Raw genomic sequence first — 15,471 nt, forward strand, 5'->3', positions numbered from 1 at the left:
CATACACACATGCTCCTCAGGTCTACTCTGCCTTCCCAGATAGAACTTCTGTGCTGTGGAACAGGGGTGGTGGTGGTGGTAGGAGCAGCCCATTGCTAAAATGTCACAGACCCCACTGTTCTTATTTAGATTTAGCAGATTTAAAAACATAAAAATGCTCTTCACATGTTGCATGTCTTTTGCTCAGTTTCCAGAGTTGTTGTTTGTGATAACTCTAACCACTTTTGTAAGTGCCTTTTGTGGAGAGGATTTCTCAATTTCTCATTCTGTCATTTTGGAAGTTGAACCACATATTTATTGAACTTTAAAGTAGAAGCATTGGTCAAGATCCTAAGATATAAGACCTAAGATATCAAATACTGAAAGGAGTTGTGATATTGCCTACTCCTTTGTATTTTGAAGAAAGCAGGTGGATGAGAACATTATTTTACTCCAAAACCCCAATCATACTTCACAAGTATTAAAAGATTGGGATAGTAGGGATGTGGGGAGGACTTTGAAAGAGTTTTGTTGTTGTTGTTGTTGTTGTTTGTTTACTTGTTTTGGAGACCACTGCTTGGAGTGGAAAATTTCTTCCCTTGGTGAAGAGATCTGGGAGGAATATACCTCTTAACAACCAATCAAGAAAGAGGCCTTTACAGAAACTACTCAGAAAGTTTATCAGAGGACTGAATGTGTGTCTCCTATAGTAGGCTCGTGTCTAGTTATGGTTGGGAAATAAATACACAGGGATACAGGTAGCAGAATGGAGTGTTTCATTTGGGAAGTAATTGCATTCTCAGAATTTGTTGGAAAAAAAGGACACACTTATGAGTATTCTCCATGGACTAAAGAGAACCCTTTAGTGTTAAATCATATGTATACAAGGCATTTGCTAGGTAGAGTGAAAAAAAACTCAGAATAAGACCTGTGGAAGTGGACTGCAGGATACATTGGGGCTATAAAAGAAAACACAAGGCCCCAGCTAGAATAAAGACACATTGGTTCAGTTCAGAGAATACAGGGAAGAGATCTCAGAAGAATCCACAAAAGCATCCATGAGAGAAAGAATCAGCTTTAATATGTACCAGGCCCAGAGATCACAAAGCTAGCTTACGATGGTACCATAAAGTAATAACTTTTTCACCCTTTATCTCTCCCCCTTCAACTTTCTTCAGCCATGCAGGGTTAAGAATTGAGCTATAAAGTTTGGAAGGTAGAAGGGGAGAAGAACTTCAATTCTAAATCAAGTTCAATTTTGGATGAATACATGGGCCCAGCATTTTAATTTCTGAATTTATTTAATATATATTGATATACTAATATATATATATATATACATATATACATATACACATATATACATATATACCTATATACATATATATTTACATACACACACACACACACACACACAATTGTTAACAGCAAAATTCTGAGGCTGACTAGGTAGGAAAAGAACCAGCTGTGAATAGATTTAAAGAACAAAAGAGAGTTACTGTAGGATTCAATGCCACGAGTCATGTTTGATTAATATCTAATTGCCAGGTACTTTCTAACCTAGTAGACTGGGGCAGTTAGCTATCTTAAGCATATTTCCTGCTTTTGGCTTTAATATTGGGGCGGAGAGGGAGAGGAAGGCTGGTGCATCTATTCAGGTCTAGCTGCAAGATACAGTAGTTACAATGGTTAGGTGGTGAACACGTTGGTTATGAATGGAGTTGCTGGAAATGAGAAAGGAAATAAAGTTGCTGACGCAAACTTTAGGCACCAGCAACGTATTTCCTCTAAATATCTTGAGTGCTAGTCTCATCCTTTCTGGAATTTCACTTGTTCTGCTTTTTTATATTTTTAGTTAGAAATTGATATTCGATATCCTTTGACATTAAGAATAGTTAGGAATGAATAAGAAGGACATCAAAATGCCATGCCAGCATTATTCCTTCATACATAAACTTGGCATGGAATAATATATTCATCTATCCATCCATCCAACAAATATTTGTCCTGAAGCTACTATATTTTAGTCACTGTACTAGGCACTAAGGTTAACTCTATGAACAAGATAAAGATGGTCACTGACTTTATCCACCCTTAGCTCTCTCAGGAGAGGCAGACAATGTGTAAGTGGAATGGAAGACTTGAAGGAGAATTACAAGGTGCAAATGGAACCATTAACAGGCAGACCACACCTACTCTGAAAGTCATGGAAGTTCTCTGTGGAAGTGACATTTAAGCTGAGTCTTGAAGCATGGATGAGCTTTATCTAGGTGAACAGTATTCACCTACAAGGCCCGACATCATCCGCCCCCACCTATATTTCCAATGTCATCATAAGCCACTTTTGCTTTTGATGACCATTTGCCCGTCACTCCTCTGATCGCAATCCCACAAAAGGCCTGCCTAGAATACTATATTCTAACCTACTCCTTTCCCACCCTCTATGGCTAGCTCTTTTCCAGAGTTCCAGCCTCAGGGTATTCTCTAGTTCTGCTTTTTGCTTGTTTCCATCATTTTATACATCTTTAGTTCTAATAGTTTCATTCATTGGTGGTTTCTTAAAAAACTAAAGTCTGACCACACACTTCAACAACTGTGCTTCTTGATATTTACCTAAAGGAGTTGAAAACTACCTCCACACAAAAAGTTGTACATAGATGCTTATAGCAGCTTCATTCACGATTGCCAAAATTGTGTAGCAACCAAAATATCCTTCAGTAGGTGGAAGGATAAATAAACTGTGGTCCATCCAGACAATGGAATATCACTCGCTGCTAAAAAGAAATGAGCTATCAAGCCATGACAGGACATGGAGAAAGCTGAAACGCATATTCCTAAGTGGAAGGAGACAATGTGAAAAGGCCACATACATACAGTATGATTCCAACTCTATGACATTCTGGAAAACACGAGACTATAGACACAGTAGAGGACAGGTGGCTGTCAGAAATGGGAGGGCGGAGAGGGATGCATAGGCAGAACACAGAGGATATTTAGGGCAGTGAAAATACTTTTATGAGACTATAATAATGGATACATGCCATTGTAAACTTGTCAAAACCCATAGAATGTGCACCACCAAGGGTGAAACCTAATGTGAACTATGGACTTCAGATGATTATGTGTAAATATAGATTCATCAATTGGAACAAATGTACCACTGTGATGGGGATGTTGATAATGGGGGAGGGTGTGCAGGTGTTGGGGGAGGGGGTGTATGGGAAATCTCTGTACCTTCCTCTCAACTTTGCTGTGAACCTAAAACTGCTGTAAAAAATTAAGTCTTTAAATACAATAAATACATACTTTTTTTTTTTTTGCTTGAAAAATAATACGAAGGAAGTGAGTTTAAAAACTCAAGGGCATGAGATCCCATTTATGTAAAAAAATTCAGATTTCTTCTTTTCCTCTTTACTCTAAACATGGATATGCATTGAAATAGCCTTTAAGGATACACATCAAAATGAAAATAGTGATTGCACTTTATTCACTTCAATAGTTCATGTTTGTGACAATGAGCATGTGATGTCTAAAAAGAAAGAACAGTTTAAAACTTTAAAGCAAATTTTATTTATTTTGAAATTGAAATATATTTTAGAATTTACATATTAAACATAAATAATAAAGGTATTTAAAGGTTGTTCCTAATTAGTTGTGACTTATAGAATGCTAAAATATAAGGATGTGTTGTTTTATAAAGTCGCAAGGAAAAAGTCTATGATAGAAGAGGAAGGATGTTCATTGAATAGTTTTTTTATTTGGTTTTAATAATTTAAAGTAATTGTAGAAGAAAAAACAAAGTATAGACAGTATTTTTCCATTAAAATATTTCGTATTTAACTGCATCTAAATTAAACTGATACCTTAGAATGAACAAATATTTCTTTTAAAATGGTGGCACTAAAGTTGAAATGCAACATGAATATCTTTTTTCAATTCTCAACAAATAGGTACAGTGAAAATATTCCTTTCTTGTGAATTTATATAATACGGATCCAACTGAGAAAACAAACAATGGCTTGTGGCTTTTTCCTTATAAATGGTACAAAAATAATTTTAATTTTCCGTAATTTCAATGAATTTCTCATAAAACACTTGGCAAATGCAAAAAAAAAATTCCTGGAGTTTCTTAATAATTATTCACAGAATAAATTTGAACAAATAAATATGGAAATTAAGCAGTACTGTCAAAATATGTTTATCATTTCCCTACTTTCTATGTGGAAACCCACTCAATAAACAATTAGGGAATTCAGTCTGTCTGGTCCCCTTGAATAAGCTCTTACCTCCTAAGGTTCATAGCCATCATCATTTAAATCTTGGAACTACATCAAGAGGAAGCTTAACAATAATGATTGTTTATTTTGTAGGTTTTAAAGAAGCTCCAGTGCCAGAGAAGACCTTTGAAGTGTGAAGAGATTTCCTGTAATTGAAACCAAAATGTCATTTATAGATCCTTATCAGCACATTATAGTAAGTCATATACTGTTTATATATCCTTTCTGGGAGGGAAACTAATGGGTTGTTGGAAAAGTCATGACGTGTTTTTTCTATGATTTTTGTTGCAAAAATATGTCGTGACTTTTCTGACAACCCAATAGTATACTTCTGAGCATGAGTATTGCTGGTACTATTTGTAAAGTAAAACTCTATGGCAAACCCTGGACTTTTTTCTGAAACTCATATAAACTTAATGTGATACAAATAGGCTACCCTACATAATAAAATTGACCCATTTCTTCTTTTCACCACTGTAAGTTTCCAGAAAAAGAAGTACCTGAAGGGAAAAAAAAATACCAAAACATCTATAACAGCACTGAACATACAAGGAACGATAAAAACTTGGTTATCACTTAGCAATTATGAGCCTGCATAAGTTATACACTTCATGTGAATTGGCGGAGAGAAGATAAAAGAATTATTGAGCTGAGGGTTATATTCTGGTATGCATTTCCAGGGTAATTACTTCTGCAAACTTTCCCTTAGATGCATTGAGACAAACTTTTCTATGGGTGGTTGATTTTTACTAAAGAGTTGAGTAATTCAAATTTTAGTATGTAATTTTCCAAACTCCACTGGAAGTGTACATTCTCTCTTCTAATCAAAACGAAACAAAACAAACGAAGAGAAATTTCTTTGCTGAATTTAATTGCAGTTAGGTTTATATGGATTAGAAATAGTTGTTATGGATATTAAAGAATAAACCACAATCTCATTTTTACTTAAATGAAACACTGTTCTTTAACCCCACATTTCCCTCTGACTACTTCCTCTTTCTTTCCCTGCCTGGACAGCAAGAATTAAAGAGTTAGAATTCTTCGTAGTGCCTTCCCCTCCATCTACAACTTGAATCACTGGAAACTGGACTCAGCTTTTTCACCTCATGGAAAAGTCTCATTAAGGGCTTTTTTGGTGTTGAACCCAATGTACTCTTTAGTTCTCCCGCCCCCACCTCTGCTGGTCATCCCCCGCTTCTTGAAACTCTTCTCAATTTTCTCTGGTTCTGTTTCAGATTTCTCTGGTTGAATTTCTTGTTTTCTTGCTGTTGATGACTTCTCAGTTTTCTTGGAAAGCTTTTCTTTCTGTTTGACTTTTTAAATTGAGGTATAACATATATAAAGTGAATAAATCTTAACTGTTCAGCTTGATGGATTTTAACATATGTCTTCCACACATGAAACCATCATCCAGGTGAAAATACACATTATAAGCACCCCAGGAGAGTTTCTCATGTCCCTTCCAATCAATAAACTCCAGAAAGGTAACCAATATTTTACTTCTGTTACTACAGATATGTTGTACCTGTTCTTGACTTTCATATAGATGTCTGCATTCAACATTATATCTGTGAGATGTATTCATGTTGTGAATAGCAGAATTTCACACTTTTACATTGCCATGTGGTACTTCATTACCTGGATATACGACAAACTGTCTGGTCCACCGATAACCGTCAAAGGCCATGGTGCCTTTGCTGTAAATGAGGTAGCCATATATGTGTGACTTGATTTCTATTCTGTTTTACTAGTTTATCAGTCTTCATTTGCCCCAGTACCAATCTATCTTAATTTCTGTAACTTTGAAATGTATCTTTACATATGGTAATATACGAGGTCAGACAATTAAGTTCATAAACTCATCCTAGAAAAAATGCTACATACCTCATTGCTGAATATCACCATGGTCACCGTTGCACAGCACGGGCTATGCACTGATGCCCGTGCCTAGTCCACCGTTCAAAGCAATTTGGAACTCTTTTTCTGGAATGGCCATCAGAGCTGTCATTGTATTACCCTTAGTGTCCTGAATGTCATCAAAACGTCTTCCTTTCAATATTTCCTTTATCTTTGGGTGAAGAAAAAAGTCATTGGGGGCCAGATCAGGTAAGTGGGGAGGCTATTCCAATACAGTTATTTGTTTACTGGATAAAAACTCCCTCAGAGACAGTGCCATGTGAGCTGGTGTATTGTCGTGATGCAAGGACCATGCATTGTTGGCAAAAAGTTAAGGTCATGTAACTTTTTCACGCAGCCTGTTCAGCACTTCCAAATAGTAAACTTGGTTAATGCTTTGTCCAGTTGGTATAAATTTATAATGAATAATCCTTCTGATATCAAAAAAGGTTAGTGACAACATTTTGACTTTTGATTTGGACTGACGGAACTTTTTTGGTTGTGGAGAATTGGCTGACTTCCACTGTGCACTTTGACACTTCGTTTCAGGGTCATATTGGTACACCCATGTTTCATCACCAGTGATAACACGGCGCAAAACATCATCTTGCCTCTCCAACAGGTCTTGGCAAACTTGGACTCTCCTTTGCTTTTGTTCATTGGTGAGCTCCTTCGGGACCATTTTTTGCACACACCTTTCTCATGCCAAAGTTTTCAGTTAAGATTTTCCTAACTGTTTCTCTATCGATGCTTACTTGGTCTGCTGTGTTTCTCACAGTCAGCCAATGATTTTGATGCACAATTTGATGGATTTTTACAATGTTTTCATCAGTTCTGCTCGTTACTGGCTGCCCTGACCTCTCTTCATCAGTGATGTGTTCTCTCCCCTCAGAAAAACGTTTAATCCATTTGTACACTGCTGTTTCTTCATGGCATTATCCCATAAACTTGGACTAACATGTCTCTGATTTCACTTCCACTCTTGCTAAGTTTAACAAGAAATTTAATGTTTATTTGCTGCTCTAATTCAAGCTCAGGCATTTTTGTGACGGCACACAAAAACATGCAACAACAATAATGAACACCACTCAGCAAGACAACATTACACATCCACACGAACACAGCTGTGAGACACTGATACACCAAGGTTTTGAAACCTCCCCAAGCTGTTTGTGCAATGCTGCCAATGTAAGCGCATGGTGGCAAGTTCTCAAACTTGATTGTCAGACCTCATATAATCAGGATTTAAAATAAGATAATATTTGTTTTTTGAAACAAATCTTACTTTCCTTTCACATGTATGGTTTTCTATGAATAAATGTAAACAATGGAGGTAGGTTCTTTTTCATTGTGTTTTAATATTAAGTGTCTATATATCTTATGTGCAGATTAATTTTTCTCACCCCACCACATCAAGAGCATATGCATCAACTACATATCTGTATCACATTTTTCTTTACCTTCCCCAGCGTCAGAGTTGGATCCTCAGCTAGTATTTCAATTCATAGCCCTTTTGAATGAAGAGATCCTAAGAGCTTTATAGGTTTGTTCATTCTTCTCGTTCTCTCTGGGTATGAAAATAACCGTGTGCGTGTGTAAATTGTTTTAATGACAAAATTCCCGGCTCTAATTTTCACAGAAAGATATTTTTTCAGAATATGTAAGTGAGCACACTCCACACAGAACCGTTTTAGCAAAAATGAAAGATAGGGAAACTAAGCCAGCTAATTAGTAACGAACAATGCCAGACAGGCCAACGCAGTTTCGGTTGCCTTAAGGCACAGATAATTGGACTCATTCTCACACCTGTGATGCAGCGACATGTTGGAGAATCCTGTGGGCTCATGCAACGTGCAGCCATCATATTCTCTTGTTTCCAACGGTGCTGGCTTTTTAGAATGTGGCAGAAAATGGAGTGATAAATCTATGGCAAAACTCAGTTTCCATACGTCTAGAGTTCCTCTGAGGTGCTTTCCAACATGAAGGATGTTTGTGCTTCCAGAGTTTATTAAAGTTCTTCTAGACCAGGGAGACATCAATTTTACGAAGAAAGATGAAGTGTAAAATATATATAAAAATTTCCATCTTTTTACTGTGAAAACATGAGTCACTTCTCTGGAGTGAAAAAAAATCCACACCTCTTTCTACCACCTATCAGCCACAGAAGGTCACTACCCCACTTCCACAGAAAGGAAAGGTGTCTTCACATTAGAGACAGTCAGCCACATAGATATGCCAGCATTTGACTGCCTCCTTTGAAAAATGTCATTGTAGGATGACTGGAAATCTTACCCAAAAAAAGTAAAAAAGATATTATTGCAGTAACAGGGGGGGACAAAAGTACTCAGTAAGTAATCAAAGGACTAGTGTTCTTGTGGCAGTTCCAGTTCCCAGTTACATGCTCATGAGCACGTAGAGGCTGAGTTTTCACTGTTTTATGTGGAAAACAGGGTATGACTAGCGTCTGCTGTGTCTGTTTCACAGGGCTTTGATGAATAGTAAATTGTTATGTGTACAAAAGTATGTTTTAGAAACTTAATAAGGTAAGGTATTTCCAGGGAACTTCAGAAGGTGAGACACTGCTACTGGGAAATTAAAAATATAAAGGTAACAAAACTGCTATTCCCAACACACAGCACTGGGCACCAACTAAGGTTTATGGCCAGTAGTGAATCTTGGTGTGAGCACTAACAGTCTAGGAAAGGGAGGAAGAGAATGGTTAGGTGATAAGCTTCGAGCCTTCCTCAGACACTAGCCGTTCCCTGCTGCACGCCTCTAAACCTGAGGCGAAAGAACACATATTTAAAGTAATGTCCACGTTTCTGCCCCTTCACCACACAGAACCTAGATCAGATATCCCTAGAAGGTCACCAGGTTTACCCCTCAGCTCTTGAATTTCTGTTTGGTTCTTTCTAAAATCTCCTCAGCCATTTTTAAAAATAGTTTCCAGCTCTGTGTAGCCATACTGAAGCCTGACTTCCTTTTCCTAAAACGTTGTTAACTGTTTTATGGGTGGGTCCATTTTTGTGCCTGTTAATTAATTGTGCTGGTTCGTGATTTTGGTGTCATACCTCCTCATGTTCCTCACCATCTTTGATTTTGTTTCATTTTGCTGAACATGCTCATGAAAAATTGTAGAAATAATTCTTCAGGGAGAATTTCCTTTGCTTCTGTCCGGCTTCCAGGGAAGCTAGCCGCTTGGGACAAAGGTAACCCCAGCTTTCAGTTAGTTGTTCTGTGGAACCCTTGGATGACACTAAAATGAGCTGCCAGCACATGGAAGCGTTGTTCATACTATTCCTGTGGTGCAGTCTATGAAGTTTGCAACTTTAAAACAAGGGTGTGGTTTATGAGGGTCCTTATCTTTAGAAGGCTCATAATGCTTCCAGGCTGCTCAGTCTGTCAGCCTCCTTCTCTCTGAATCAGCAGATGACCCCGTGGCAAAACTCTACTCGCCTCTGTGGGTTTCTGTGCTTTCACTGATCCCTGTCCTGGTAGTTAGGACTCCCTGTCTTGTTAGTTCTTTGTTGCTGTGTTAGTCAGGGTTCTCCTGACAAACAGAATCAATAAGCGATAGATAGATAGATAGATAGATAGATAGATAGATAGATAGATAGATGATAGATAGATAGATAGATAGATAGATAGATAGATAGATAGATAGATAGAACCATATATACATGTCTTAATTCATTAGGGCTGCAGACTGGGTAGCTTATAAACAACAGAAATGTATTGCTCACACTCCTGGAGGCTTGGAAGTTGAAGATCAAAGCATTAGTGTGGATGCATTTGGGGAGGGCCTTCCTCCTGGTTCACAGCCACTGAGTCCTTATGAGGTGGAAGGACCGAGGAATCTCTCTGGATTCTCTTGTATCAAGTCACTACACTAATCTATTCATGATGGTTCCTTGCACCTCCCAAAATTCCCATCTCCTAATACCATCATCTTTGAAGGGTTAGGATTTCAGCATAGGAATTTGGGTGAGGGTGGGACATTAGCAGTCAGACCATAGCAGATAGATAGATCTCGATATGGAGACGTATTGTGAAGAATTGTCTTGCACAGCTTTGAAGGCTGAGAAGTCTCACTGTCTGCCATCTGCATGCTGGAGTCCCAGGAAAGGTGGGTAATTCAGTCCAAGTCTGAAGGTTTCAGAACCTATGGAGTTAATGGTGTAAATAGCAGCACAAGGTTAAAAGAAGATGAAATGAGATGTCTCAGCTCAAGCAGTGAGACAGGAAAAAGGGGGCAAATTCCTACTTTTGTTCTATTCAAGCACTCAACAGGTAGGATGATGCCAACCCTCATTGGACAGGGCAATTTACTTCCCTGAGTTCGCTGATTCAAATGCTCACCTCATCTGGAAACAGCCTGACAGAAATAATGTTTAATCGAGGCTCCTCATGGCCAGTCAAGTTGACAAATAAAATATAAAAATCTCAATTACTTTTAAGAAAATGCTGATTAATTTTGTAAAACCTTGTTTTGTTTTAATTTTGTGTGGGAAGTTTTAACCCCGATTATTTAACCTGTCATTACCACAAGTGGAATTTCCCAACTACTTTTTTTTTTTACTCTAAATCAGTAGCGCCTCTAGATAATCCCAAGAAGATAGATAATCATCTCATTTTAAGTGATTTCCTCAGATGGTAAAATTACCTTCAAAACTTGACATTCAGTATTGTCCTATGTGAAATTCTAACATTAGAGTCTGGATTTGTACAAGGGGCCCCTTGAGAAATCCTATGTAGTTGATGATGTTATAACTGCCGTCTTACAACTGAGAAAACCAAGTCAGAAAACTGAGATAGAAAATATAAGGCACTTTATTGTCAGTACCCTCTGACATATCTTTTAGTTATGAATCTTTCACTTATTGCTTAATGGAAAGAACAAGTAAGACAAAGGAGTTTTTAAGAAGTCCCTTAAAATAAGGATGAAGGATTGAAAATGGCATTTGTAACTCTATCCATATTTCTGTATGATGGATCTACTAGACTCACGTTCACATCTGAACATCATCAAGGCAAAGACATCTTAGATTTGAATGAACATGACTTATCACCTAGGTCAGTATTCTAATCCAATTAAGTATTTCTGCCCCGCAAAGGGTCTTTAAGAATGTGTGAGGAGAACTTTTCAAGTACGCATGCTACTTCATGTGTTCTAATAAGCAATCCCCTTCAGGAGGGTGAAAGTGTACCCACATGTCACTGTCTTTAACTCAGCTGTAATTACTCCTAGGAGAGTTTAGATTTCTTCAGGGGTATTGAAGTAGGAAAAACGCTGGTGTTCAAACTTTTTCTGTGTGGTACTCTGGCTACTTAATTACTATTGGACCAGAACCTGTATCTGTTAAAATCTAGGTGCTAAAATTTTGCATTTTTTTTCATTTTAGGTATCTTGAAGATAAACTGAGGATGAATATGTCATGTAATGAGTATTTTAGACCCACATTGTCATCATCATATATTGTTATTATTGGCTTCACTGCTGGAGCAGTCCCAGTAATCTTGATTAAAATAAGACTTAAAATCTTCCAACTTCAGTAAAAATGATCTTTATATTTAATTTAATTTTTAAGCTATACCAGTATATTTATTGTAATATAATATGGTATGACCATATAAATGCTTACTGTGCAAGTGGAAAGAAACTCAAGTCATAGTTCTATGATTTGCTTTTAGTGATATCTGCTAGAGCTAACAAGTTCTGTTGCCAAAGTCGGTATTTTGGATATTGGGGTTATTTCCATAGAGCCAATCCATGACCGAAAATTCTTAAAGCAAGGTTAGATAGCATTATAGATTATAAATATACTGTAAACTGATTGCTCTTAAAAAATGTGGGAGAATGGTAATATAATGTCTGTGCCTCTTAAATATGTTAGAATGAAACTCCGCACCAGGAACGAAACCAAAAATAAGTATCTTATTTTAAAAAGTATCATGACTCTTGGATGATATCAGTGCTGCAGTTTTTTTTCAAATGTTTCTGAGATCTGTTTGAAGTTGCCTGTTGCTGACTGTGATGATTACAATCTCTGGGTTCAGTACTGGGATTCTACTGTCTTTCATACTAAAAGTCTTTAGTTTTAATCTGAGTTAAAACTAGATAATGGCAGTTAAATAGAGAATAAAAAACATATTTGCAGGCAAAATTTATCTTCTCTGTTAGATTTGTTGTGTGATTGTTTCTTTGGCTCTTCTTTGTAACAGTAAAATTTTTGACAGATTGGGACAATCATCAAATTGATTTTGTACGAATTGACTGATTATTTTTTCCAACATCTAATCATTTTAGCTACAAATGTCAATATAATTCTCCAGAATGAATTTAATACAGGAGTTGTTGTCATAATTACTGGGTTATTGTAATTATGAAAAGAAAAAAGGTTGTGATTTTCACTTTGGAAAAGATTATAGATGAAGAAAGACACTCAAATTAAGGAAATCCAAGACCTGAAGGCAAGGCTTAATCTTGGTGACTAAGTCAGTATATTGAGCTTATATTTGACATCTCAGTTGAAACATGGCATCTCTTTTTGCCAACTACCAAGTAGCAATGTGCTGAGTCATTCGTTTCCACGGGGAACACTGGTTGTGGATTCAATAATATCATTTCCTCTGGCACCACTCCTGAGACACAACCAAAATTCTCCTATTTAATTTGGAAGCTAGCCCTGTCCCTACTAGTTTGCAATTTTAGGTAACACGGCAAGGGATTATCAAAAAAGCTATTTGGATGGTCATTGATGGAAACTGAGCACTTTTCACCAAGAATTTGTACTTACTTTATAGATACTCTCTTATTCATCTTTACAGCTCTTAGAGAAAGAAAATAATTTACAGGCAATCTGAAGATTTATGACGTTTCCAAAATTAACTTGTAAAAACCAAGAAAGTGGTTGATTTGCTCTGTATTTCCTGTATGCAAGTATTTCATTCATTGTAGTTAAGAAGACAGAGTTGAGCTGATGGAAATAAAAGCAGATTAACATGGAGAGCAGAATGATGGAGAAAATAACCCAATTGATAGATGGAGTATAGATCAACTACAGATATAATAGGCTAGATTGTAGCTTTCTATAGGCTTTAATAAATGGAAACAGCCTTCTTCTACTATTAAAGGTATTATTCTCTGTGCAAGTAATATAGAAAGAATACATTGGGGACAGCAAGACTGGATTCCAATTCAAATTTAGCCTTTACTATTTATGAGATGCTGGGAAATTAACCTCTCAGAATCTCACTTTAATTATGTAAAAAATATAAATAATAATACCTATATTATAGGGTTTTGGGGGAAATTAAATGAGAATTTGCATCTAGTAGAATGTCTACCATGTGGTTTACACTCAGTGAATTCTTATAACAATATCTCTCTGTGTACATTATTAATAAACATTTGACATATGAATATGTTTGCAGCAATTTCAAAATTATATTAAATCATAGATAAGAATATTGCTCATAATTTTTATGTTACAAGGGAGTTTTTTGACATTTTAAAACCCATGTGATATTAGAAGTTTTGGGCTATGAAAAAAAGCATAGGGCCGGCTGAGTGGCTCAGCTGGTTAAGAGCTCGCTCAAGAGTTTGAGCTCTGGGGCCGGCCGAGTGGCGCGATGGTTAAGAACTGGCTTGGGACGCCAGAGGGCCCCGGTTCGGATCCCACATATGAGGGCCAGTGACACTGCCCTCTACAGCTAAGATACTGAACAACAGCTCGACCTGGAGCTGGGCTGCTGTGTCGCTGGCGACGTAGGCTGTAGCCCCTGTGGCAGTGGGTTGCCATGGGCTACCGTATGTAGCCAGCAGCCAGCGTGAGCGACCAGCAGCCACAGTGAGTGGCTGTCCAGAAGCCGGCGATTGATCTGCCTCACCCGGGAAGAGCGCCATGATGGTGCCAACTTGGGCCAGTAAAGCAACGTCCTCCACAACTAGACTGAAGAACAAAATGACAGCAACTTGTCTGTTCCCCTTCCCCCAATTCCCCAGCACTGTTCCCATCCCCCCAATTCCCCAATAAAAATCTTAAAAAAAAAAAAAAAGAGTTTGAGAGCTCTGAGCAACAGTGGTTCAAGTCCCGGCCCGAGCTGAGCAGCCACTGAGCTGCCAACAGGTGGCAGGATGGCTCAACTAAAAAAAAAAAAAAAAGCATAAATGATTTAGGATGGTGTGCTATTATATATAATAATTATTGTTTGCGTTCTCTTTAGTGGAGAAAGCTAATCCCTAAATTGGGTTTCAAGAGCATCAACTTTTTTTTTTTTTAATGTGAATGTCTAGTTGTTCCAGCACCAATTGTTTAAAAGACTATCTTTTCTCCAATGCATTGCCTTTTCTCCTTTGTCAAAAATCAGTTGAATATATTTGTGCCAGTCTGTTTCTGGGCTCTATTCCATTCAGTTGATCTATTTGTCTATTCTTTAGTTTTGGCAGATTGTGTCTTTCAACAAATTGATCCATTTACTCTAGGTTATCAAATTGTAGACCTAGAGTTGTTCATTGTATTCCTTTATTATCCTTTTAAATGTCCATAGGATCTGTAGTGCACTTCCCTCATTCATTTATAATATTTGTAATTTGTATTCTCTCTCTTTTTTTCTTATTTAGCCTTGCTAGAGGCTGACTGATTTTATTGATCTTTTCAAAGAACCAACTTTTGGTTTTATTCTCTCTATTGATTTCTCATTTTCAATTTTATTCATTTCAGCTCTAATTTATACTATCTTTCTTCCGCTTATCTTGGACTTGAATTTGTCCTTTTTCTAGTTTCCTGAAGTAGACACTTAGATGATTGATTTCAGATCTTTCTTCTTTTCATTATATGTATTGCATGCTATAAATTTTCCTCTAAGCACTACATACATTCACTGCATCCCACGAATTTTGATAAGTTGTCATTTCATTTTAATTTGGTTCCACATATTTTAACATTTCTCCTGAGACTTCTTCTTTGACGTATGTGTTATTTAGAAGCGTATTATTTAATCTCTAAGTACTTTGTGATTTTCCAGGTATCATTTTGTTACTGATTTCTTGTTCAGTTCCATTTTGGTCCTAGAGTAGACATTGTATGATTGTGCCACGTGAGCTTAAGGAGAATGTGTATTCTGCCATTGCTGGATGAAGTCGGCTGTAGATGGCGATTATATCTAGTTGATTGATAGTGTTGCTGAATTCATCTCTCTCCTTACTGACTTTCTACTTGCTGGATCTGTCTATTTCTGATAGAGGGGTGTTGAAGTCTCTAACTATGATAATGGATTCTCTTTTAATTTTTGGTGGGGAGAGTACATGATTTTCAGC

The 15,471-nt window shown here is 37.1% G+C and overlaps 1 protein-coding gene across 1 annotated transcript in view; it reads left to right on the top strand.

Annotated features, from left to right (window-relative positions):
* PLA2G4A (phospholipase A2 group IVA) overlaps nucleotides 1–15,471 on the top strand; it is a 141,131-nt gene that overhangs the window by 20,175 nt on the left and 105,485 nt on the right. The window contains exon 2 of the mRNA XM_019635430.1: nucleotides 4,350–4,452. Within this exon, the coding sequence (XP_019490975.1) occupies nucleotides 4,420–4,452 (33 nt within the window). The 5' untranslated portion in view covers nucleotides 4,350–4,419. The remainder of the gene's footprint in view (nucleotides 1–4,349; nucleotides 4,453–15,471) is intronic.

This window comes from Hipposideros armiger, unplaced genomic scaffold (assembly GCF_001890085.2).
Source record: "Hipposideros armiger isolate ML-2016 unplaced genomic scaffold, ASM189008v1 scaffold_22, whole genome shotgun sequence".
NCBI classification, from domain to species: Eukaryota; Metazoa; Chordata; class Mammalia; order Chiroptera; family Hipposideridae; genus Hipposideros; species Hipposideros armiger.